General features: G+C 38.9%; 1 protein-coding gene across 1 annotated transcript in view; it reads right to left on the bottom strand.

Annotated features, from left to right (window-relative positions):
* Positions 1-22,871, bottom strand: part of ARHGAP15 (Rho GTPase activating protein 15) — a 320,905-nt gene that overhangs the window by 147,415 nt on the left and 150,619 nt on the right. The window contains exons 7-8 of the mRNA XM_066553615.1: positions 9,919-10,017; positions 7,909-8,035 (exon numbers count right to left, since the gene is read on the bottom strand). Coding sequence (XP_066409712.1) covers positions 7,909-8,035; positions 9,919-10,017 — 226 coding nt within the window. The remainder of the gene's footprint in view (positions 1-7,908; positions 8,036-9,918; positions 10,018-22,871) is intronic.

Genomic DNA, 22,871 nt, shown 5'->3' with positions numbered 1-22,871 from the left:
TGGAGATGCAAAGACTGGAGATCTACTGACACATGGTGATGGAAGGTCGAGCAGAGGTAGCTGTCTGCATAGTGGGCTGTTTTCAACTATAAAAATGTGGCATTTTGTACAATCTACATCGAACCTTAGTTTTGCTACTCAGTGTAAGGGGAGATCTAGTGGTTATGGAAATAAGAGACCAAAGCAGTGGAAGACAAGTTGGGTAGTTAGACTTGGAAGTGGCAGAGTCAGAGTAGATTCCTCATTGCAGGAATCTACCTCACTTCTAGTGCATGGAAAAAAAGCCCAACTGCTTGGCTCCTATAATGCCTAAAATCTCATGATTTTTTTGTGATTGCTTTTTCTGAAGCAAGTGTGTGTCTGAAAAAAAAAAAAAAAAAAACACTCTAATTTTTCCAAAATGATGCTTTCTTAAGGGCTGTGTCAGTATCTGTGGTTCAGTAAGAAAAGACTTAAAGCAATCATGATACCCAGTCTCTACTTGCCTCCATATCAAATCCATCTAGAGTGCACATGCAGGAGTTTATTTTGTTAAGAAAAATATGTGGTGTCTCTCTCTTCTTTGGAACAAAGAAGAAATATGGATTTGTAACCTTTTCCTTTTCTTTCTTTAAAATTAAGTCCTTCAATAGTGTTTTGAACAAACCTGAAGAGATTTTAAGACAGACATTTTGTATTATAACATTCCCCTGGGTCGTATGTATGATCGTCTTTACTAAAGCTCCTTTCAGTCCCAGTTGAATAAATATGCATTTTGTTTCACTAATCTTGAAACAACAGGAATAAAGTTTACCCAGGTCTTTTATACCTCAGAGAACAAAACAAATACTACAAATCTTTAGAGAGAAAGGATATACAAAAGGGCTTGAGGTGAATGTTTCAAAGCAAATACTCTTTAAACGATGTGCAAATTATTTCAGCACTTGAACATGATTTATGAAAGGGGATTAGTCCACTGAAACAAGAACCGAGTTTAAACTGTTGGGTTTCAAAGTCAAGGATGAGAAGTGCTAGCTGGAAAAGGCAGAAGAAACTGGATAGTAATCTATAGCGAGGATTTCTGATTGATTTTCTTTAACTAACTCAATCCTACATTAGCTATCGCTGTCATTCATACTTAACTGTGGTGGGCAGCATAAAATACCTTCTTTTATGATATAATTCCCCATAAAAATGAAGTATGCAATGGTGATAATTAAGTAATAATGAGGTAATTAATAACTCAGTGACTAGCTCTCTATTTACTAGTATGCCCCATAAATGAGCACGAGAAGTGTGAAACAATTAAAGATTATCCAAGCTCAAACAGATAACTTTTCCAGGGAGTTGTGTGTCAGTGAGCAGACCAATGAGTCACAGGTCACATCTATAATAATACATTATATTATATTATAATATTCCCACATACTCTTCACATAATGGGTTAGAGCTACTCTTAAATACTATAAAAATGATCACTTTTATGTAATTGTAAAGATTAATAAGTGAGCTAACTTCTCATGGTTCTATAATGACCCTGCTGTTCTAGTAGGTAAAGGAAAATTTAATGATCCTGCTCAGATATGATTAATATCTAACTTTTTCCTGGCTAAAAATCTGGACTTGGTTCAATAAAAATGAATTAAGTGAACATGCATGGGTTTCCCTGCCAAATGTTTATATGGAAGTTGGATATGCCCAATTTAAAAATATGCTTTTTCAACCCAAATAGTAAACTCTGGAAGGATTTTGGAGAGTGAAGTAGAAATAAAACAAAGGATTAAGGAAACATTATATTATAATTGATGGAAACAGGATATTCAAATTCAGGAAAAAATGTAATTTTTTTAGGACTAGTCACAGCCAGTTGTGATTTTGCGTGCAACATAATCTTCTATTATCAGTAGAAGTGACATAATTTGTTTCTCAATTTGGCATGTTTTGTTTCCCACGTGCCAATATTATTACTTCTTTGTTGCTGAATCAGTATTTTCCTAAGCTTTAGGAAGAGAGCATACCTATACTTAATGTAGAAGAGAAACATAAGACTACAAATATGTAAAAAAATGTTTAGTCCCTGTAGTCCAGATGAGTGATTCCACTCTGCAAACCCAGCATGTAGCATTTTCTTTTCCTGCTTTTTTTTAGTGCCTGAAGCTAAGTGCATTCCTCTTGATGCAATAAAAATAAATGCCACAAACATACAAGATGCAGAGTGACAAAATTAACATTGCAGTAGGAAACTGTATATTTGCAGCTAGTTTTCATTTTGCTTTCTGTTTTAATTGTTGCCATTGGTAATGCTGCACTAATATACATTATTGCTTTATGTTTCTTGGCTTTATTAAAAGTAATAAAACTGACCTATACATAACGCTAACATTGTAATATAATAATAGTCCCTAAATAAGATCATTTGGCTTTGAACTTCACATTTAGCTGAAATAAATGGGCCAGGAAGGGGAAAGAATTCAGACCTCATCAGAAATAACAAAGAAATGGAGTGATTTCCAACTTCTGTGGCTCTAATTAGAATCATGAAGGTTGGAAAAGACCTCTAAGATCATCGAGTCCAACTGTCAGCCCAGTGCCACCATCATGTTCACCACCAAACCATGTCCTCAAAGGCCATATCCACACCTTTTTGGTGCCCTGTTAATGAACCCCCTTTTCAAATAGGTGACTCTGTGTGGATGAATGACTACATGAGCTACCCCAGAATCCAGCCCTTGATAAGCTTGGATGGGCCAGTGAAACCTCTCTCTGCATCCCAAGATATGGTCTCCAAACCTTCCATCCCCTTCATGTGTTAGAGAAGAAAACAGAAAACTCCCACAGGTTCCTCTCAGCACTGCCTGTAATTGCAGTGCCTTTTTCTAGAACATATAATGATGTTTTCAAGAAATTAATTTCTGGATTTTTTTTTTCCTCCTTCTGTTATTACACAGCCAAAACCATGTAAATCCATGTGTTCATGCCCTGGTGCCTATCCTTTCCTTCCTCAGAGAAACAACAGCCTCAGACAGGAGGTCTTTGCCACAGAAATTCTCAGTCCTGTGCAGGGACAAACCTTAAACCCTCAGACAAGTCCTTGGAGGAAGATTTAGCTAGGGAAGGACCAAGTGGAGCATGTGAAGCCAGGAAATTTTCAAGCTCCACCAAATTCCCCATTTCTTCCACCCTGTCCATGAAATGACCAAAGGGGGTTTCTGCTGCTGTTATTTCCCCTCACACTCATTGTACAGACGTGGTTATCTAACAAACTGCCTTCAGAAAGGATTCCAGATGCTTTAGTAATTAACGAGGGATAAATACACACCATGCTCAAGTTTCAAAATTCAGTCTTCTGGAGAAAAGTGAATGAAACAAGAAAAGCAATTTTGGGCAATTTTAAATCACACAGTCCATGGTTCAATTCTAAGGACTATAAACTCCTGAATTTAACTGTCTTTTAAGAAACTAAAACAGACTTCAATGCCCAGATGACTTTGTAGCAAATACCTATGAAGGCAAATTGAAATTAAGATCCAGAAGTTTTGGGGTTTTTTTCCCTTGATTTAAAAGATGCTAGAAGGTATATTCCCAGACACTGCCACAAGGCCATTCCCTAGGGAAGCATGCAAAGGCTGTGGCATCCCAAGGGTAAAGCATCACCCTTTTGGACTTAAAGACTCATCACTCCCTGTTCAGAGTCCAGGAGGAATTTAGGTAAGGAAAGTATCATTATTTGAGTTGGCTGGTGGCCAGGGTGCTGGGTCTAAAACCCAGATCCTTACGGAGAGCGGAAAGGAATCCCAAGCCTGCTGTTTAATATGCATGACATGTTGGCTTTGCTGTCAACTTTTCCTTCCACCCCCTGCCTTTGTCCACTTTTTTCCACCTGTTGCAACTTGTCCTTTTTGGGGCTGAGAGCTGGAATTGTCTTACTTCGGTATCACATTGTGTGTGGCACAGTGACGCCTGGGGTCTCTGGCTGCTCTTAGTGAGACACTGAGATGACCATGAATAGCAACAACGCTGCCACAACTCACCAACATGTTCCTTTCCACACATATATATTTTTTAAAATTCTTAAGGCTGGAGTTGTGGCACCTCCAGCTAGAATTCAAACATGGAGGAGATTTTCCAGGCTGCATGAGTAACCACTGGGTTTCCAGTGAAATGTTCTTGAAGATAAGGAAAAAATATGCGAGTAGAAACAATAAAAATAATGCAATTCAATCTTATCAATTCAGGCAGTTCCAGCTTTTATGTGGCAAACAAGGAGATCAAATTGCATTTATCTAATATCACAGATTTTTTTTAAATGTCTAAAATATTTCATTATTTTGCTTTGGCAACCTAAAGCTGAGGAACAGATTACTGTTCCCACTACATAAGGAAATAACTGACAACAATTAGTATTTATTCTTGTTGCTTTTGTAATAAAAATAGAATTCCATCACTTTCAAGGAAACCTAAAATATTAATAAGAATGTGATGAACTGAGTAAATGTGACGCCATAAGGAAATGATGGAGAACAGGTTGGAAATATAGTGCTTTGGGAATGGATTGCATTATCAAGCTTGTGATTGTGCATTTTGACAAGAGCAGCCCTCAGATTGATACGGTAGCCAAAGGGCACTCTTCCTACTGCAGAGCTGTTTGTTTCCATCCTGGAGAGGGGGAGCAGGAGGGGAATTGATCCCCTCCGACAATCAATAGCAACTCCAGCCCAGGCTCTTCCACAAGAGGTCACTCCTGGGGGACAGAATTCCCAGATGATGGCCACAAATGGCCCAGAGGACGCAAACCACACGATGGGTGCATGGGCAGGAAAAGAAGGGCAGAACTTAGCTGAGAGCATCAGCTTGGTTTCAGTGCCCAAAATGCAAGAGCTGTCCTGACACACCGTAAGGTCCCTTGGGGTTGGGAGAAAAGAACAATTCCTGGGAACCTTGTGGTGCACAGACCCTTTCCCTACATCCCAGATTCTTTCCCTACTTCCCATACACCACAACAGCATCTCTACTTGCAGAGTAACCCAGGTGCGTGGTTCCCTGGGATTTAAAATTAACATAGCAGACCACCTACCAGTGAACCCAGTTAAAATTGGTACTAACTGGGAGGACTTTTTGATAACCTTACAAAAAAAAAAAAAAACCAACAAAAAACCCCAAAACACCCCTATGGTCTGAATGATAACTAAATTACTTGGAAATTATGAAGTTTGACATTAATTTTTTAAATGATCTGTTTAGAACAACACTTCTTTGCACTGAAAGAAGTGGTGCTGCAAGGCAATTTTCTTGCACAAAATGCATCCTTCTTCTAATGGAGGAGGTTTCTGGGGTGAAAACTGTGCTATTTCTGACCAGCATCAGCTGCAGAAATTATATCAGTGAAATAGATGACATCATAAAATAAAAAGTCACCTCCTTCCATGTATTTGAGAACAAGATCACAGTTTTACATATTTTGGTAACACTCCCCAAGGCCATTCTTGGTTTCTTCATAGCTCAAGAAAACTTCAATTAGAACATGAGTTGAAACCAAACTGGATGAGAAGCCACTGAAAAGCTGCACGACCAAGAGAACAGCCACTCTCTGAACTTTGGAAATTGAGCCTGGCAGTTTGAGCCCAATTTTCAATGAAAGCAGTGTCTACAGCTCAAAAAGCATAACAGAGAATTACCATTTGTCCTTGTAGTGCAAGCAGAAGCAATTAGGATTAGACATAAAAACCAAATTCCAGCTACTAAATCTCCAGGGACAGTCTCCCCAGTCTTAAATTAAAGAGTAAATTACTGAAATGCTTTGGTACCTGTCCTTTATATACTTGTACTGCTGAAAATAAAAATAATTTAAAAAAAGCAATGATGCAGCAGTATCAAGGATATTTTTGCAACACCTACAATGTAGATAAGGTAAATACAAATGAATCTGAGCTGTCTGAATATTTCATTAAAGGTTATCAAAGTGGGAGGGGGTGGGCTGCTAAAACATCAGTTGCTCATCTTTGTTAAACTGGAGGAGTTCTAAGGCATCATTAAAAAATCTCCTTTGTTTGGATTTGGCACTGGCAATAGTCAATAACGTAAAAGCACTATAAAATTATAAAATCGTTAAACTTTGCAAGAACTTTATAAATACACTTGCAGATATTGCACATATCTTTGTGCTCTGCAGTCAAACTGGACAATGAAACGACCACCTGTTAACTGCTAACAATGTGTCATTACCAGTTCTCATGCCTTTTTAAAGCAATTTTGGCTCTAGCTGCCGATAATTCTGGCTACGATACTTGTGTGAACATTAAGGGCACAGAAAGCCAAAGGCAGAAAACTGACAATACAGTTTGTGCTCAGACTACTAATAAGTAAGTGAATAATATGATTTTTCTAATTCCACATAATTGCTTGATCTCAAGGGGCCAAAAAAAAAAAAGTTCTGAATACATATTTTAGAAGCAATCCAATCTACGGTATTTAAATGCAAGCTTCGATTCAGTGAGATTTCACAGCAGATATTTTCACATTTTTTTAATAGTTTAAATAGCCTTTAACAAAACGGAGGTTATTCAGGATTCTCTAAGGTTTGAAAAGAAACATAGACTAAGTCTCTGTCACTGCTCATAGTCACTTTTTCTGTTTTGTCTGACAAATTATCATTTAAAGATATGTGAGAAGTCTAAATAAATAAATAAAAATTCCCTGAGTGCTGAGACAGTTTATGGGCATTTTGCTATTAGCTACAATAAGAGCAGAATCAGACCCTCAGAACTCACTGTGTTCTCAGTCTTATTTTTCTTCCTCTGAGAAATGCAACGTAACACCCAGTGCAAAGATATTGGGTCAATTTTTCACAAGCCACGTTCAGGCTACTTTATATTTTATAACACAAAGAAAAAAAAAACAAAACCACAAAACCCTTAAAAAATAATAAAAAAAAAAGAAACATCTTCAAGATAATAAGCAAACAAACCCCAAAATCCTGTGGTCTGCAAAAAGAGACTATTTAATGAGTCTCTATTTGTGTGTACGCGCACGCATGTGTGCATATATTTATGATTGTGTGGATAATTATCATTAAAAATAGCTATGTTGGGTCTTTTTAATGCAGCCCTTTTCTTAACATCTCAGGCTTTGATCCTGCACTGAAATGCGTGCAGGCAAATTCCTACAGAGCCCTTTGGTACCTAAAGGCACCTCGAACCAGCCTGCCAGTCTGGGGCTGTCACCGTGAGCAGGATGTGAACCTCCCACCAAACAAAGGAGGAAAACAAAATTCAGGGGAGAGGCTGAAGTTAAAAAAATTTCGAGTGAGGGATTCAGGGTCAGCAGCAGCTCCTGCTCCCCACGATCTCACGAGGATCTCGGCACAAACTGGGAGAGTCTTTTCAGAGGAGTAAAGCACAGCCCTGTTGGTTTTAGATCACTTTCTTTTCTAATCACACTGACAAACAATCAACGCCAAACCCTGGAATTTATCTTCTATAAAATTATAGATACATCACTGATTGTTGGCTGCAAAGGATATGTCAATTCCTTCAGCAATTCAGTGTATAAATACACAACACACAAAATTACTCTGGCAATTTGAGGTATTTTACCAAAATGGAAACAAAGCAACTGCAACAGACCATTAACGTAGGGCTCATGTTGCTTATTTTAAAAAATAAATGGCTTAAATAAATGTCTTTGCTCCTAAACAAATTTATTTTGCTTAGGAGAGAGTGTCACCCTTTAAAAGTGTGGAGCTAGTAACTGTCTTTACTTAAATGCAAGTTATGTATATCAGTGCAGAACATATTCAGCTTTAAAATTCTCAGTGATCTTCCTTACATTCTGTATGTAATAAAAATTATCTTGTCCTGTAATGGCATAGTTATTTAAAAAGGAAAGGAAAAAAAAAAAGGAAAGAAAAATGAGGAAAGAAAAAAGCCTTACTTAAAGATTTTCTGTGTTCAGGCTTTGGCTCTTTGGATTCAGTGTCTAAGTTATTCAGTAATTCGATGCTGGAGGATCTTCTGAGTTTGAACTCCAAATTTCTCGATGTAATTCTCTGTTCTTTTGGCTGGGAAAAGAATATATATAAATGTATATACATATGTGTATGCTTTTAATAAAATTATTATTTGTAGGAATGCAGCAAGAGATTCCAGAATGCCAGTACAGAAGCTAACAGACACACACAGAGCAAGTGTGCAGGGAGTATATAATTTAAGGAAAGTGTAATGCAAAATTTGTCATATGGCAAAGCTTTTATGGCCCTGACAGACTGATCCTAATTTCTGAGATAAATTCCCATTTAAGTGAGGAAAACAAAAGGCCTGCTTCTTTAGGCTTTAGGGACCAAAATTATTTCCACATTGCAGGCTACTTTCAAATGCTGGCAAAGAGGAAGAGTGTTTAAATTGCTTTTCTGTTTTAGATAGTTACAGTAAATATTCTTGCAAACACAATTACTTCAAACATCATCGCAAATTTGGGGTTGAATTCTGCTGGTTTAAGCTTAAGAAGTAGTCGGGGGGCTTTTCTCTTATTCTAATTTACTGGCAGACAAAGTGAAAATGAGCAGGGGAAAACAAGCAAAAAAACCAAAAAGAACGAAAAAAAGGCGACGTTGTTTCGGCTGAAGCCACGTCTCCTCCCGTGGCATTTGGTCAGGTGAGACTCAGCCATCCCAAGAGGCTGGAAAGCTGCCAGGCTCTTCACACTCGTTCAGAGTTTCAGGAGTGACATGGCTGGCAGGGATGGAGTGGCCAGGAGTGCTGCGTGGGGACATCCTGTCCTGCGCACTCGGACCTTGGCCACCACCAGCCAACCAGGGGCCACTCGTGCCCCACCAGCTGCTGCTGCTGTGGCTCTCTCTGCATGCTCAGGGCTGCTGGTGCCACAATATTACTTCAGCTACACTAAAAAAAAATTACATATATATATATATATATATATATATATAAAATCAGGTTTATTAGATGTTTAGTTGAATAATATGCCAAAAAAGATTTTTTTTCCCCCGAGTCTCCGTGGAAAACTCCACCCCAAAATCTTTAGTTGGATATCAATATCCTCACACACCCAATGAAATGCACAATATGAAGACATACATCATCAGATCAAACTTTCCTTGGCTGATTATAGCCTCAGGGTAATAGAATGTTTGTAGCTCTTTAAGGAAACAGTAGCTGTGTTCAAATTAACCCTTTCAAAGAGGCTGCAGATTCCACCGCTCTGAAAACCTCTGAAAAATGCAAGAAATGGGGATATTTTTCTCTCAACAGATTCTTCAGTGAACAAGGAAAGTCAGTCCCCTCAAAAAAAGAAAAAAAGAAAAAAAAAGAAAATGTTCTTGGATCAGGCAGGGATAGGAGGAAGATGTTTGGAATTTGTACTGAGAGTGGCAAAAAAGAAAGAAAAAGCTACAGCTGAAGCTGGTTTGGTAATTAAAAACTGTTTTAATAAAATGCAACCCTGCTTACTTCTAGTAGAAAACCCCCAGCCTTCCTGGGAGAATACCAGCAATCAGTTACAAAGGAATATTATTTGCTAGCGTTATTCTTGTGAATAAGTAATACAAAAATTCATAAAAGGCTCAAATGTATTAATAGTTCTATTGAAGATTATATACTGTAGGCTGCATAAACAGAAAATGCAAAAATTCATTAGTTATTAAGTGCTTGTGTGCTTTTACAACCCTCAGCAAGCCAGCGTCCTTGTTATTTCAGAGAAATAAATGTAGCGTTCCGTTTCGAGGCAAGAATCAAATGACATTTTTGTGCAACAACCTTGTTTATCTGACATTTTTTTGTAGATTTGCATACATATTTTTATATCCTTCAGAGAAAGGAACGTCTAGCTAGCTGCTGACTGCCTAAAACCTGTAGAGATGCCTGAGCAAATGAAGTTGAAATTGCTACATCTTAATTAATAAAGGTAACAGCCAAAACAAATACATACCAATCTGTCAATTGCATTTTTGATAGCGTGGAACCAATCCAATATGAGAAAGTCGATATCCGACTGGAAGAGGAACTCATTTCCTGACACTGTGGTGATCTGGGGAGGGCATGGGCACACACAGGTGAGTAAAGCACACACCAGGCAGAAGATTTTCCTCTATTTTCCCTCCCGTTCCCCCCAAATGCTTGTTCTTTTTACTGAGATTTGTCTGCTGGAGTGCTGAGTTACCGAGGAGTTCTGAACCTCTGTCTGAAAACTGTTTTGAATATGTCAAAACAAATGAGATATTGTCTCAGCAATGCAACCACAGAACACAAATAGTACAGAAATAATGGGTATGTGACAAAAGTTAAGAAAAGCCAGGAAACTCGGTGTAACGAGACACAGTTCAAGGGAAATCAAAGCACCCTGAAAAGAACTGAATGCATCAGAAAAATTATTTCCTGCCATTTGCAGTTTCCATTTCTATTTTACTAATATTGTTTTTTGTCTCTGGTACCTCCATTCCTGAATTTGCACATTTATTATTTACCTATGATTCCTCACTTCCAAACATTTTTGGTAAAACTGATAATGTCACTCTTTCACATTAAAAAAAGAAGTTATCATCAAAGATGGCTGCAGCAGAGTAATTAGGAGCCCATTTATCATGAAAAAAAAAATCCCCAGTTTGTCTGAATAGAAGTCAATTTACATTTTTGATCCACTCACTGGGAATATTTATCAAAAGAATATTCAATCCCCTGATAATGCTGTTTCACTGCCTAACCTAATATTTGGTGGAAATATGTATGTATATGCTGTTGGTCTGAACTTCTGTAAACCACTGGGATAATAATGATACATAATTTTTTATTTTACACACACACACACACACACATATATATATATATATATATATATATATTTATATTTATATTTATATTTATATATATTTCACCAGAGGAAATCTCCAGGTATTTCACACAACAGGTTGAAGCAACCATTTCACAGATGGCAAAACTGAGGCCCAGAGCTGTGCAGTATTTTGTCCCAGGATTATTCTACAAAATTCCTGGTGCCCGTGGCCATGGAGCATCATCTGGGCACAGCATCTTTGTTTGCAGACAAGTCAACCAAGGGCTACATCACCAGCACATTTTGGAAGGGGCAGGAGCTCATTCTGCCCATGCTCCAAGATAGCTCAGCTCCTGCCAGCTCTGGAACCAAAGTTTTATTCGTATTTTGGTGCTGCTAAAAGCTGCTGGTGCAAAATTTGGTGGTATCCACATGTGGAAATTGAACATTTGGGTCTTGGTGTATAGGGGATGCAGGTTTAGTCTGAATGCTGGAATGTTCACCGGAACATGGATTATTTAGCACCAAATAGGGATTTCCTTCTGATCATCTCTGGGAAAAGGCAAAGTTGTTATGACCTGGCACAGTTTGTTTGTGTAAATACATTGACCTGAAGAGCTGCTGTTTCCCTGCATCTCCCCCCGTCAAGAGTTTTTACTGAAGCTAAAAAGAAACACCAGATCCACACCAGCCTGGGTACTCCCAGCATCTCCCTTAAAACTGAAATAATACCAGGAAAAAGAAAACCCAAACCAAAAAACAACAGCCTAATGTCACATTAATTGTCCTATAACCCTCCCTTTATTGAGGAAATGCCTGTAAGGAAGGTTTCCAAAGTCATCAGCATTAAGGAAAATCCCGTCAGCGCAGCTCCAGCGGAGACATCCTGTGGGAGTGCTGCTGAGAATGTGGGAACGCTCCCCTGGTGTGGGCTCGGGGCTGCAGGGCTGCAGATGTTCACCCCATCCCCTCTGCACCCATCGGGGGCCAACTCCAGCAGCCACCCCACTGCTCCCCAAGCACCAGGGAGAGTTATTTATTGGGGAAATCTCAATTCCCTCATTAGTCCGGGGCCATAACGTTAACACCACTTGCACACTCACCCCTCCCTTCACCAAAAGGAAATAAAACTCCAAATGCAGCTTAAGGTGAGCAGCAGAAAAGAGCTGACCTCCATTTGGGTTCAAAATGTATGATATGATATCACAATTCATTAATGTATACATGCAGATATGAATTAGACTAAACACAGGCAACAATTCAATCTAATGCCTCCCTCCCAGTATAAACAAATCATTATTAAAATTATAAAATGGAATAACATTTTCAAAGTAAGAGCAACATATGTAATTAGATTTACTGTATTTTGAAGGCTTAAAAAGGACACAACATAGTTCAGCCTTCCGTTCAGTAAATTCAAGCTTTATTAAAATACAAGTATTCAGCACTGCATAAATATTTGCACTGTATGATATGCAAAAGAGATACTCCATTGCTAACAAGACCAAAGCAAAATACATGTTGAAAGTTTCTTTGTCTTGAATGTGTTATTTTGATAATCATATATTATCAGTGTTTTATGAGCAAATCTGTAAAAACAGATCATAGAATGGAGGGAAGAGAATTCATTTAAAATATACTTTCTGTAAGATATAGTTCAAGTCCTTTTCTTTCTTTCCTCAGACTAATCTTCAGAGTAACAAGACAGTTTCAAGAAGACTGCTACTGCTCTCTACAGTTTAAATGCATCCACTCCTTAATTACAGTCAGTAATTGACTTTGTTCTGCTCCATTCCAGTCATTCACAGGCAAGCAGTTCCAAAGGCTTTGGCTGGTAAATCCCATTTAATGTGCAGGTTTTCTATCCCACTTTTATATATTACCTCCTTAGGATTTCTGATAAATTACTCTTGGAAAGGATTGCTAAACCATATTTGCACTTTGAACAATCAAATTTTCAACACCCTTGGGAAAAGACATCAGTAAAGAATGCTGGTTTTGACTAAACCTTGTGATTGAACAATTTATGATCACAGCCCTAAATGATGTATAACTAACAACAACCAGAAATTGTTCAATATTAAGGCCTGTTAACACACCATCCCCGTGTCAGGCACTGCTGAAATAAACAGAGGGTCCGGGGAAACAAATGAAAGACAAATCTGGGGGGGGAAAAAAAAAGAAAATTAAGCGTTCTATCCAGAGCTGCCAGACTCCATTGTGCCAGGTACTTCACTTATTTAAATACCTCCCAAAATCCCTCTCTCTGTGCCATCATTTTTGCAAAGGCTACAGTCTAGAATTAGCACTACCTTACCAGGCAGAATGCTGCTGCTGCTGCTGTCAGCAATAAACACCCACGAGGATTGACAACTGGCATTAACCCTCTGGTTTGCCATGCCCTTCAGGATGGGGATAGGAGACCCAGGGTGCCTAAATTCCTTCTTTCTCTCTACAGCACCAAGGGAAAAAAATGACTTCAAAGCCTGAATCAACTCGCATGGCAGTTTTGCAGTGAGCTGTAGCACAGCCCTGCTGCTAAGCATTGATCCTCAGAAAATATCGGCTCACCACAGGTAAATGTGTGCTAAATTCAATGCACTGCTGGGCTGCCAACACTGTGTGGGAAGTGGGGAGGGAGGCAGGTGTGAAACACTTCCTGATATTCTATTTGTGGCTTATTAAGGGTTTCTCTTGTCACCTTATAGAGCTGCAAATGGAGGGTTGAGCTTCTTTTTGCGTGTGTCACCATAATGATGCACCAAGGTGGTGTTCAACAAGATCCTATGTTATTAAACAGAAATGTACCCTTTTAGCTCCACAAAATACAGGACCCTGCGTCTAATTAATGCCATTACCATTTTATAATATACAAATATACCTCGGAGGCTACCCAGGATCAACGGATTTTAAAAATTTTACAAATTTTGTGTTTTTCCTGTGCTAGGTTGTGCTCTGGGATATACTGCTGTGCCAGGACTTCCAAACCCTTACAGATCACCCCTCAGAGCTTGTCTCACAGACTTTCCTTTCACAGTATATCCATACCAATGGAAAATAGGAGGTAAAAGAGCCATGGAAGAAGACCAGGGTCTTCTGTCCATGGTTTTCCTGCAAAGTTTGGTCTGGGGACCACGGCACCACTGTGAAAAGCATCTCATTCCTGGTATCCCTCTAGTTCTTTACCAGTATACACTTCTACAGATGTTCTTGCATTTATTTTAGCTTCAGAACAAGGATGGAGGCAATTTCAGCAATCCTACTGATAGACACTCTGTGGAGATATGGGAAAGGGTGATAAAGTCACACAGCTAAACAAAAATCCAAACCCATCTTATTGATTCACCCACTTCAAAGTGTACTTATGCATCTCTGGTGGCCACAACTATTATTTGCAGTGATGAACTATTTTTAGACAGTGCCAAGAACAAACCTTCATACAGGAAGTGAAGAATTCTGTGGGGAAGGAGAAACGCAGCAAGAAAATTTAGTGCATACTGCACAACAAGGAAAAGGAAGAGAGCGAGCAGCCAAAGAAGTGCATGGTTCATGTATAGCTCAAGTATGAACACCAAAAATCCATGTCACAGTTCTTAATTCAGTCAAATACTGAAACAAGCCAATGCTCAACTCCCCCTGAAACCGGGAAATCCAGAAAAATTGCTGGACTATTGAGGTGAGACTTCATATAACCAACTCCAACGGTTCAGTGTTGGATTATTGGATGCTTTTGGACCGTGGAAACTTCAGCAGTTGCTAATCCAGTGCAAGATTCAGTGCAGAAAACAGAAATTTTTATGCCACCTGGGACTCACACAGCTTGTGGTGAACACTAAGTGATTTAAACTTGGATTGACAGATACCTCTGCGTGCAGAAATTCAATAAAATGTGTTCCTCTTGTTGCACTGTGCATTGGGATTGCTGCCCTTGATATGTGTAGGAAAAAAAAGGAAATGTGAGTTGCTGGAGCATTTCTAGCTCCAAAGTTAACACTCTTCCCCCTTCCCACTGCTCCCTTCATCTCACCTTGCTCGCTCACAAAGTTGTGGGTTTTTTTCTGATCATGCTAATCAACCTGATTCCCTATAATGAAGAGAAATCTGGCATTTTTCTTTCTGTTTTCCTAACAGATTTTTCAGGATGGGGTCCATCCATGGAATGCAGGACACTTCATTTACCATCTGCATGGCAGCCACCAGGGCTGGGCCAGGGAGGTTGTGAAAAGAGTCAAAAAGAAAGAAAAAAAATAAAAGAAAAAAAAAAGAAAGGATATTGGGAATTTTCTGTCTCTAAATATTCATTAAAAAAAACCCATTACAATATAATAAAACTTGAGAATAAATATATAAACCCTGGACACTCTTGTGTCCACACCCCCGGTAAAAGTAGAATTAATTAAAGATGGGAGACGCTATGCTCCTTAATTGTTTAATTAACTGGATTTCAATTAAACTGGGACAGAGCCATGCAAGTTTCTAAAAACACGTCAAAAGTCTAACTGCATTTCTGGAAGTTGATCTTAAATTCTTTCTCACAGATAATCCAGTCTCTTGGCCATGTTTATGCTGAATGAGTAAGCAGCCGAGAGGATAAATAAAATATCTCTCTGTGCTGTACCATAGTGAGCTGAGTCTAATATTAAAAAATGGCAACAAAAGAAAACAAAAGGCTCAGTCTTGAGCTGTGTTATACCCGTACAGCATCATGTATCCATTCCATGAGCCAGCCTATCAAACAGAGGTAGTCATGGTTATGCTGATAGTTAAATTACTTAAAGGACTCTAAGATGTTTATGACTACCACAGAAATTTCATTATCAAGCAGATTGTCTGTCTCATATTACAGTCTGGCTTCACCCATCTCACAGTCCTTTGGATGTCGAGCAAAGTTAACATTGAAGTGATGGGGAAATATCAGCTTGAGAGAAAAGGTCTTCAACCAATCTTTCAAAAAAAATGATATTTGTTAAAAAATTTGGTGAGAAAGTATCTGCCTTGTGTTCCCAATGTTGCTAGATGTTAAGTAAATATATGCTGATTGCAAAAAAGTTGCTTTGGCAACTCTCTTATTAAAATGCATTTGTAACCCCCATCTGTCATGAAAGTTTTGAAAAGTTTGTTTACTTTGGAGAGCCGCCTTATCCAGGGTTACCCCGGCATACAATGATAGCAGTCTTCAGAAGTTGTGTGAGGAACAAGCCACTAGGGATCCATTTTTGTTTTAATTGGCACACACAAACACTTTTCTGGTCTGTCAAAAAGATCAAGCTAATATGCATGGCGGGTGTTATATTCTCAGCTTTTGGGAGCAGTAAAGCTCCCTTTATTTAAGTAATTTAAATGATAGACTGCAAAAACTTTGCAAGTCAGAAAAATGTTTTATACTTTCTTTGGGAATATTTGTTTTAGGCAACAGAAAATGTTCTACATATCTAAAGATGTTGAACCTTATGTTTTAATTACCCTGTTTTTTCCTGATTCTGTAAAAATGACTGTGAAAACCAAGGATTTCAAAGAGGCAACAAACAGATCCTGTGTTTTCACAACTTCTGCAATATTACAATTTGTGAGACTGAATACTGCCAGATGTTTATAGGTTATGTCCTAAGCTGTGTTGCCTTGTGGTGTGACTGCTTCCACTCTCTGGGAACCCTTGTGGGGTCATCATAGCAATGCAACCTCCTCATATACAACGAGTTGCTTCTTAGTGAAAATAAACTGAGGTTGGCATTATACACATCAATGCCTCCAAAATGGATTGAGCTGTCTCAGATTTGGGGGTGAAACTTACAAGAAACAATAAATTTTAAAATAAAACTATATTGTTCAATGAAGATGAAATAATTCTTTTCATGGTGAATTCCTGGGATTGAACCCTTCAACATAATTCGGCCATAAAATAATGAACTCTCAGATGGTTAAGAAGGAAAAATTTTTGAACCTAAAGTTTCCGTTCTTCTATGCCATAAACTCGTATGACATGCCAGTTTCTCTTGGAAAATTGCATTAATACTAACTAGGTAAGAATCTTCTCTCTGCATCATGAGACAAATTTTTTCCTTTCCTTCCTGGCTGTGATGAATCTCAGATGCAGAAGAACTGATTTTTATCACTTGTAAGGGAAATATTGAACCAAGAGGAGATCCCAATTGATGCTCATAAAGCCCTCAGAGACCAAAACTCCTCCTTGGATTGGAAGTGGAGCTTGGGCTGGGGGTCCAAGAGCTTCTCTGGACAGAAAGAAAGGTCCAGGGATGTTGGGATGCTGTCACTGATTTCAAGGAACAACTTGTCCTTCTCCTTTCTCCACCCACCACTCCAGGTCTGGTTTTTTGCAGCCTTGGAGGAGTGTGAGAAGAAAGCACATGACGTTTGAGCAAAGGGAAAGGTAAGAAAGAGCAAACAACCTCTGCTAAACATCCAGGGAATGTCCTGGGAAGTATTTCCTGCTGGATCCACTACGCTGGTAATATGCCCTGTGAGAGACAGTTGGAACACTGGGATCAGCCTCTGAGAAACAGGGGTTTCCTTCAGAGGATAAAGAGCAGGAAGGGAAATGTGAGACAGGCAGCAGATGACCCTCCTGGATGCCAGCCACTTGTGTGCAGCCTGCCGTGTCCCCCCTGCCCGAGCTGCCCTCTGCTCCAGCCCCTCACCGTGGAGCAGGAGGGGTGGAATTCTGACAGCCCTTCAGCCAAAGTCACAGGAGATGGGAGTCACCAGGCTGGGGGAGCGAGAAAGGAATACCCCCACAAGTGATAAAAGCAAGAGTTAATAATTAAGACACAATTCAGTCGTGTCTGTGCATAGTGGGAAGTCAGGGAATAGACAATTGCACATTTTGTCCGTGGATGAAGACTGAAGGCAGTGCATAAATACCTACTGCAAGCTACTTCTCTCCTTAGGGTAATATTTTACTGTTATTGCCTTTGCAATCTGAAGCCATACATTACACAGCCACACACAGAGATATTGGCAATGGTTTCTCAGAGAAGTCCTGTCTTTCTTAGCTTTACCAGCTGGACAATACCTAGTGATGAATGGTTCTCCTGTCCAATTTTATATACATATTATAACACTTTGTGATGAATGTGAGTGAGACTCAATGTGATAAGTCCTTGTAACAAACAAAAATATCAAAGGGAGAATGAATGCTCTGCTTTCAGTGCAGGCAAAGATATATATTTAAAATATATATCTGCTGGGTGTAAAGATTTCATTTTGTTGACTCTTATTTTAGCCAAAAAATTTATTCATCAGCAGCAGAGCATTTCACAGCTACATTATTTGCAAGAAGAAGCCAGTGCTGGCTCTTAGTATTTCATTTACTGGCACATATCTCCTATTAATGAATGCTGAGATAGCACAATAAGGAAAAAGAGATGTTGCTATAGGTGTCTTTATACTTACAGTAACGTATTTGTCTGTGATTATAAGTGTTTGTAAAACTTTCAAGAATCGTTCCTTGTCTACTTACACTAATGAGAACACCTGGTAAGTTTAGAGCTGCGCAGGCTTATTTGCATTGAATTCAGGTTTTTGCATACTGTACATCACTTTTTGAAACAATTAGATGTTTACAGAGAAATATAGCCAACAGAAGAACAGCAGCTTGAATGCCCTCCAGCCCAAGTCAGTGCTAATCCTGGTCTGTGTGAAAAGCAGAAACCTGCTGAATTATAATACTGACACAAATTCAGTGAGCAGTGAACAAAAGTGTACCTGCAAATCCTCTGATAGCAGATGTTTCTGGTGGGGATTGCTACCTGCTGTTGAATAAAGCATCTCTTAGAGATGAAACAGCACTTCTGAATGGGATTTTCATTGTTTATTTACCATTTTCTTTTCATTCTGATAGTTTCTTTTCCTTTTTTTTTCTTTTTTTTTTCCTGGTGATTCAGAACCTGTGTACTGAGCATGTAGAACATGCGGTCATTCTCCAAAATAGCTGCATATGTAATTTTACTAACTTGCCAAAAGCCAGTACAGAAACACAAGATTCCTCCTACTGCTCGAGATCCAAGACACTGTCTCTCCAGGAGAGGGTTTTGTGGCCTGGGGCAAGAACAGGAGGTTCCTTTCTATAGAAACAGGTCTGCTGAAGGGTAAGTGCAATATCCTGCAGTGCCACGGCCATGCCAGCTATTGTTTCATAACAAAGTAGAGCATCAAAGTTGGTCCATGATCTGCAGATACACTCCACCAGCTGTGTCAAGTCCCTGAGAGGGGCAGGCAGGAAAATATGCAGGTTATTATCTCCCCATGCATGCAGGGAGCAAACCACACAGAACATCTTGGGTTTTCCTCCTTCCATCTTTATTTGTATGTAGGTATTAGGAAAAGCTAAGCAGGATGAAAAATGAATAAGGCTATTGCATCCATTCAAGAAAACAACCAATTCCAACTACAACAACTGGAAAGATTTCTATTTTAATAAGATATTTAGTTCTTTAATAAAAATGATGCTGATAAGATTTAGGATAAAGATGGATGAATTTTGTACCCTAACTAACTTTTAGTTTCTCAGGAGTCACAACCTAGTTAGAAAGTTTTTATGGGTAATTCAGGTCTTTACTGAGCACAGGAGAATACGGATATTTCAAAACACAAAATCCTTGTATGGTCTGGGTTTGAAGGGAGATTAGAATCACTCTGTTTCAAACCCCTGCTATAAACAGGGACACCTTCCACTAGAGCAGGTTGCTCAGAGTTCCATCCAGCCTGGCTTTGAGCCCTTCCAGGGATGGGGTATCAATGGAGTTCCCAAAAGACCAGTAGGCTATGAACCTCTCTGACACAGTTTTGATATTTATTTCATCTGGGAATGATGTTATATTAAGTAATAAGCAGCATCACAATATAGATACTATGGAGACAATTTATTTCAAAGCATAATATCACCTAACTTTTCAAATCAGAGATTCTTGTATTCTGAAAACAAAAAAAAATCTTTTTATGTCTCCAAATCATTGTGATAGCCTCAGACCAGTTTACAAGCTTTGGAGGATCCTTGGATTTTTTATTTAGACATTCTGGAACTACACTGACAGCACTGGAACTGCACTGGCCTTTAAATTTATCAGCTGCTCTATGTGGTACTGTAGTAATGACAGCAGGTTACTCAAAATGTTATTTAAAAATATCACATAACCAAAATATTTAATATCTTTTCACAATAGGTGTCTAAAGGGAGCTTTTCTAGGAAGGGGGAATATAGGTCAGAACTTAGGGAATTTCTTACAATAACTGATTTTGGTCAGCCAGATGTCATTGGGTGAAAAACCACAGAAACATTTGACTATGTAGCTCACAAGCAAGAGAACCTACTTGGATCAATTCTGTAATTTAAAAAATTACAGCAAAATTAGGAAAAAAACATAAGAATCACATACCTTCTCTCTAGGTCTGAGTTTCTGGTGAGCATACACCAAACACCAAATATTAAAAGCAAATAAATTATTTTAAATAAACAGTTTTTGCAAGTATGGGATTCTTTTTAACCATGTAGGCATTTCTCATTATTAGAACATGATTTACACTTTGACATCTGTCAGTCAAGCTTCTGGCTATCACACTGGACAATCTGGAGGGGCACATCACAATGTGATGTGGCATGCAGAAAATCTGAAAAACTCCACTTTTCCAAAATAAAAATCCACCTTCTAGTTTTAAATAGAAAGAATGATTGCAAAATATTTGGCCATCAAGACTGTAAAGATTGAGGCTGGGTAATCAATAATATTTGTGGTTGAATTACCCACTGATAACAAGTAATTTCCTGCTATCCTTGAGGGGAATTGGGAAGTGGATTTGGGGAATTTGGCAGACTCTTTCTCTCTCTCTCTTTTCTAAATATGCTGTGTCTGAAAGCCTGATATTCTATTCTTTCTGTTGCAAGCTTTTGGATGGTGCAGTACAGGAGAATTCAGGTTTGGGGTGGCAACTCATTCAAGAACTTTGGGGTCTAAATATAAGGGAAGCTAAAATTGTCAAGGCCAGGAATGGCTGGGAATTTGGGGTTCAGCTCCTCTGTGACACAATCACAAGGCCATATTTATCTGAATCCCTTCAATACCATTATTTTTACTCCATGTCTTGTCATAATTAAATACACAGTACACGTGGCAAGGAAATTGAGAGGTTTAAAACACATTATGGCCTCCTTGTCCAACGTGTCACCTTTGCACATCAATTCAAGCACAGTGGATGGTGTGCCAAGAGACTCGTAGCTATCCAGCAACCCAAACTGCAGACCCAGAAATGCCATAACCAGGGCATCTCTCCACAGGCCCCTGACCCACATGCTCCTTGCCCTCCTCTCCAAGTTGTCAGAAATTCTGGGTCCATTATCTCTCTCTCCAAACTCAGCATCACACGACAATTCAAAAGCAACATCCAGCCAGTAATGTGGACATTAAACTGTGAGGCAAAAGAGAAAGTCTTAAGGAAACTGGAATTAAAGACCAGAGTTTCTACAAGTTTTATGTTTCCCTGTCTTATAAGTCGTGACCTAACCCTTGCACTGTTCTGCTGCCACTAAGATAATTAAGAATGCTATCAGATTCTTGGTTCTGACAAAGGAAACCCATAAGCTACTTCCCAGAGATTTGGGGTACTAACTCATTAAACCAGAGCTGGGAGAGCTGACTCTATTACTCGTGTCTATGAGCAGAGACATGTAAGTGAGTTTGAACTATAAACAGAACCAATTACATTAACATTTCCCAATGCTTTCAAGAATCAGACTTGAAGCTTTTATTTGTTTCGCGAAAACCGTGATCCGCTATGCTAATAAGTCTAAAAATTGATTAAAAGAAAAACATTCAAAGCAGAACCTGGCAGTAGAGCTTCTTATGTGCTTCCCTTTCATCTGCTGGAACACGGTAGCCCTGATTCAGCAAGGTACTTCATTAAGCAATAGGCAACGTGCAGAATCTGAGTGCTTGAGCTGTTTGCAGTCACAAGAGTGAAATGAGCAAATCAGCCCGAGCAAAAAATAGCAGAAAAGTTATATTTATTCACAGAGTGAATATTTCAGGGAACAAAAGATATGTTAGTGACAGTCAGTAAGAGCTGCATGTAAATTAACAGCAGAACCACAAGCAACAAAGTTAGCTGTCATTTGTAAGGGTAACAGCAAAAGAAAGCTGCACCTTCCAGCCCAACTGAGAGGAGACAATACTCATCAAGGAATTAGAGGGGGGAAAAAACCAAAAAATAATGACAAAAAAATCCCACCACCTATTGGCTCCTTCATTATTAGGAGCAAACTCACACAAGTAACCTTATATACCTACTTGGAGAACACAGTACCAGGAAAGAAAAACGATTTTTTTTTTCAACTTGGCTATATTAGTAAAAACACAGCCAGATTACCTTGAAAATAATGAGGGAAAAATAATAACTTGGTAAGAAATTGTACCTAGCTTTCAGCTAAACTCATATTGCCAACAATCCCCACAACTCACTCTTTTCTTTCTGAGAACAGATGAACTGATTCTCTATCACAGCCAAGCTCATAATGTCTGAGATTAACTGGAAGTCACTCACTTAGAGAATGACCTTACGAAGAATTAAGCCATAAATTAGATACTGCCAGAACTTGAGAAATAAAAGAAGAAAAAAGTGCTGAGAGTTTTTAGGTGTTGAGAAATTTAATTATACCATTTCATCTCTTATTGAAATGCAAACCCACAGGCTGAAAGCACAGAAACACACACCATAGCTAAACAAAGTAGTGGGAAATACTGAAATAGGTGAATATTTATCAAACCCCTCACTTAACAAAGAAGGAGCACTGATATCCATGTTATTTGGAAAGCTGCTTTTATCGAGGGAAGGGAACAGGATCTCAGTTTCACGCTTAACTCCGAACGATAACTCATTCCCGCTTCTCGCTGCTTTTGCTCGATGACAGGTCATTCACCTCACTACTGTCATGCGTTACAAAAATTAGCAACCAAGCAAATGAATCTAGATCAGATCCTATGTTTGAACTTGCTCATTTGCCTCCATGCTCTATTTCCTACTAGAAACCCATTTGCTGTATCACAGGACCAACTTCACAGCCGACACGGAGCAAGAGAGCCGGAGAACCTTGTGAATTTTCCCAA

The sequence above is a fragment of the Molothrus aeneus genome, chromosome 7 (genome assembly GCF_037042795.1).
Source record: "Molothrus aeneus isolate 106 chromosome 7, BPBGC_Maene_1.0, whole genome shotgun sequence".
In the NCBI taxonomy this organism is placed as follows: domain Eukaryota; kingdom Metazoa; phylum Chordata; class Aves; order Passeriformes; family Icteridae; genus Molothrus; species Molothrus aeneus.
The sequence above is the reverse complement of the archived record's forward strand: the minus strand, read 5'-3'. Positions and strand labels throughout refer to the sequence as shown.